General features: G+C 38.9%; 1 protein-coding gene across 1 annotated transcript; it reads right to left on the reverse strand.

Moving 5' to 3' along the window:
• Window positions 1-669: 669 nt before the first annotated feature.
• LOC122645277 (trans-cinnamate:CoA ligase, peroxisomal-like) lies at window positions 670-2468 on the reverse strand. The gene has a single exon (XM_043838600.1). It carries the CDS (start codon window positions 2404-2406, stop codon window positions 670-672), a length of 1737 nt encoding a protein of 578 aa, XP_043694535.1. The 5' UTR covers window positions 2407-2468.
• Between the last annotated feature and the right edge of the window lie 2184 nt (window positions 2469-4652).

Genomic DNA, 4652 nt, shown 5'->3' on the forward strand with positions numbered 1-4652 from the left:
TCCCACATGGCGGCCTTGGAGTTGAGCGCAACACGATGGCCACTCAACCCCGAGTCAAAGACAAGCTCGATCCATATTTCTATGGTGGTTTTTTATGATGTTAGAATGTATTATTCGAGAATCCGCAATATATATTTAGATGGTAAACTTTAATTATTCCAAACTTATTTGTTCATGCTCTCAAATTAGGTGTAAAAGGAATCAATTCAAGAGTTTAAAGATGAAACGATTATGAACAAACACTACAAATCTCATGTAAATCAAAATTAAACACATTACAAATCGGAATTACACCAGTTTTCAAAATCGACACTACAAACCGTATAACAAAAAGCAAATAGAAACCGATAAAATCTAACCGAATGTAAAATGATTATGATTTTGACTGAATCTTATCCTATTATTAGCAGAACCAGAACCAGATTGAATAACCAGAGCATGATCCATTGACACCCTTGGACCTACCTACCCCCACCAAAAAAAAGAAGGAGAAAAAGTACTTTGATTACGACCTTGTTAATTAATTCATATTATTGATCAAAAGGAAAGGCAAGCAAAACGATACGTGGCTGATCATATGACCACATATCTGTATGATATCATGTACATATTTAATTATACTCTTAAAGACAAGCTTAATTATACTTAAAACATAAGCACAAAACTACTTCAAAGGCGAGACATGGCGAGTACAGCTTCCTCCATTGGTTGCAGAACTGTATATTGAGACCTCTGGTTCCTGTTTTGAGGGGTTCTCTGTATTATTTTGGTCACTGAAACAGAAAAGCTCTTAGCCAAAGCTCTCAACTGAAACTTCTGAATCTTCCCTGTAGCTGTCTTTGGAAGCTCATCAATGATCACAACCTTCTTAGGAACCATGAAACCTGGTAAATTCTTTCTACAAAATGAGATAATTTCTTCTTCTTTCACTACTTCTCCCTTTTCTCCTTTCTTGAGTGTTATGAAAGCACAAGGGGTTTCTCCCCAGTGTGAATGTGGCATTGCAACAACTGCAGCTTCCAATACTCTTGGATGCTTATATAGAAGAGATTCCACTTCAACGCTGCTGATGTTTTCACCACCAGAGATAATCACATCCTTTGATCTGTCCTTGATTTCTAAATACCCATCTGGGTGAATCACACCCATATCACCTGTGAGAAACCATCCATCTTTGAAGGCCTTAGCAGTTGCTTTTGGATCTTTAAAGTAACCTTTCATGATACTGCTTCCACGAAGAACAATCTCTCCCACAGATTTTCCATCTCTTGGAACACTAGCCATGGTTTCCAAATTCTTCACATCTACATCAGCTAAAGTGAGAACACTGATGCCTTGCCGGGCTTTCAGCTTTGCCTGTTCTTGATGTGGTAGTTGATCCCACCGAGCTTGCCATTCACACACTAACGCCGGGCCGGTGGCCTCCGTCAACCCATAAGCGTGTGTCACAAGAAACCCTAGTTTTTCAATCTTTTCCAGCAGTGATGCTGGTGGTGGTGCGCCACCGGTGAGTATCTCCACCGGAGAGGCAAGCCATCTGCGCTCCGTCAAGCTTGCCTCTAAAAGAATGTTGAACACAATTGGCGCACAACACATGTGCGTCACCTTGTGTTCAACAATCGCCTGATACATGTCGGTGGCACATGTGTTGCGAATGCAAACATTCGTGCCGCCGCGGGCGGCAATACCCCATGTGAATGTCCATCCATTGCAGTGGAACATGGGGAGTGACCATAGGTACACTGGTTCACTCCCCATTTTCCATTGTAGTAGAAGACTCATGGTACTCAGAAAAGTACCTCTGTGGCTATACACAACTCCTTTAGGTTCCGATGTCGTGCCGGACGTGTAATTCAATGTGATGGGATCCCATTCATCGTCGAGCATGTATGGAGCATATCGGTGATCACCTTTGTAGACTAGTTCTTCATATTCCAACTCTCCTAAACGAATTCCGGTCGGCGAATCGATGTCATCGATGACAACTACTAATGGCATAGAGTTGGAAGCAAGTAGCTCAAGTGCATCACTTGCCAATGGCACATATTGGTAATCAACAAAGAAAACCTTAGCACCGGAATGCTTAAGAATGGTGGCAATATTCTTTGCATCTAGCCTTGTGTTTATGGTGTTAAGAACAGCTCCAGCCATGGGGACAGCAAAATGCATCTCATAAAGGGCTGGAATGTTTGGTGCTAGCACTGAAACAACATCATTCTTGACGATGTTAAGCGACCGGAGAGAACACGCGAGGCGAAGACAACGCTCGTATGTCTCTCTCCATATGAACTTGGTTCCACCATAGATGATAGAGGTATGGTTTCCATACATGGAAGCTGCTCTAGGGAGGAAGGTGATAGGACTAAGTGGTACATAGTTGGCATCACACTTGGGTAGCAAATCCATGTCAGGCTAGAAGTAAGGAAGAAGAAGAAGAAGAAGAAGAAGAAGAAGAGGAAGAACAAGATGGGTAATGTGTGTTGTGTTTCAGGTTTCCTTGGGTGGAAATGATGAGGGGAGTTGGAGAATGAAAGGGGTTTATATAGAGAGGTTTTAGGTGTTAGTAAAGACCCTGATCTTTCATGTAATTGAGTTTTGGAAGAAAGGACAATTATGTGGAAGTTAGGATGAAGTTGCAAAGATATTACATTATAGTTTGAACATAGACTCTTGACCGTTTATCTTCCTGCGCATGGTTGACATTTTGTATTGGTCTGCTGACCCATATAACCCCACTTTGTATATAAAGTTAGTTTATGTTTCTAACTAAAGTGTGTGTTGGTCTGCCCAACAGAATGGCTCCTGCGCATTCACAAGGGGCAATGGGGGTGCATGCAGGAGCATTATGTGGGGTATCATTTGCACATTTCGTTTGTCATGTGTCTGGTGCAGGATGTACATTTTTGGAGAAAGTTTTTTTTCCCAACTTCTATGTACTTTTCTTATTTAGTTTTTTTTATTTTTTATTTATTTATAAATAAATCTTTTTTTAACACATGGATTCTGAACACAAGTTTTAAAAAGCCATGGAGTGGAAGTGATCCAAACAATCTTACACGTCGAGGACTAAGCCCTCTTGACAAGGGAGTCAGCCAATCTATTTTTTCCTTTGGAATAAAAACAAAAAGTACATATATGATTCTAAAGTATATGTTGTTAAGTACTCTATGTTTATCTTATTTAATAGTTATTTAATATTAAATAGTTAATTAGTAGTACTAAATGTGTGATTAGTTCTTAGTAATGGGATGAACTAAAGAGAAATTGTTGGAAAAGTTGTTGGAGTGAGAAGTGGGTAATTATGATAACCAATTATTATACATATATTTATTTTTGATTGATGAAATAGAAAAGAAACTTCGAAAAATTTAAACTATTCTTGAGTTTATCTTGAGAGAAGTCGACTACCTCTCAACAAGTCAGACGTTCGATTTCGTTCGTAAAATCCTTTTATTCTCTCGCCTATTTCTTCTCTCCCACCCTTAATTTTGATTTTTTATTATTTTTTCTCTTTTTCTCCCTATTATCTCTCTTTTTCTTTATTTTATTTTAGATTACTCATGCACATATCATATGTCAAATGAATAATATGTTGGATAATAAGAATCCCGAATATTGGAGCCCGATTAGACCATTCACTGATGAGGATAGAGAATAGTACTTTGTTGTCGGATTCAACAATAAGATGGACTCAACTATCTTCAATAGTGTGAAAGTTGCCTAACCGAATCACTATTGCTTTGCCTACTAGAACTTTACCAAAAAAAAACAAAAAAAGGCTTTGCCTACAGGCAGCATTTAATGGTTTACCATTATATTCATGAAATTATAAATACAAATCCAAATCCTCCAGTTGTACTATCAGATACTAGGGAAGCATCACAATTAATGAGAATTCCTAATCGTTTATAAAATTAGCTTGTGCTTTTAACTTAAAATTCTTAGTCTTTATTGTTCTAACGTTATTGATATCTTCTCAGTTATTCTCTTCTTTCTTTCTAATGTTGACAGAAGAATTGCTTTATAGGCAAAGTTCAACACTCATGGCTAAGACCCACAACAACCCTCGTTCAACAATTTTTTATTTTGGGGGAAAAGAACGCAAACAGGTTGCATGGTTCCTACATCTAGAAACAGGACTATGAGAAACAACCGCTCAGTCCCCAGTGAATTAAAAGATCTTATTCATTCAATCAAATGCTTGACACATACTCGTAATGGCCCCGTGCTGATGCAAGCGTTACACTGAATAGCGATCTCTTGCCCATTTTTACTAAGGATGTGTTGGAGAGGACATATCTCTCACCCCTCACCCCTTCCATGCGATGTGGGACCCAACTCTGATGTGTAGGACCCATACCCTATGAAAAGTCTTGATCTGTTTCCCACCTGTACCCACATGGGTTTGGGATCAAAACTTGCAATTAGTAGGCGAAAATAAAAGCTCATAAATTGATGAGTACCTTTAGCCCATCCTCTCTGTAATCTGAACAACCAGAGTGTTGATTGTGCCGTGTTTTAGACATCTTTTTTTAAGAAGGCTGGAAATAGAATGTTACAGGTACTATTGAGATATTCTCGAGACACTGCAGGATCTGCTACAGGTACTATTTTTCATTTTGAACCCGCAATCACTAGATCACAATGGAGCA

Source organism: Telopea speciosissima, chromosome 11, assembly GCF_018873765.1.
Source record: "Telopea speciosissima isolate NSW1024214 ecotype Mountain lineage chromosome 11, Tspe_v1, whole genome shotgun sequence".
In the NCBI taxonomy this organism is placed as follows: domain Eukaryota; kingdom Viridiplantae; phylum Streptophyta; class Magnoliopsida; order Proteales; family Proteaceae; genus Telopea; species Telopea speciosissima.

Coding starts and splice junctions, on each gene's coding strand:
- LOC122645277 (XM_043838600.1), bottom strand. CDS start 2,406: ATGGATTTGCTACCCAAGTGTGATGCCAACTATGTACCACTTAGTCCT.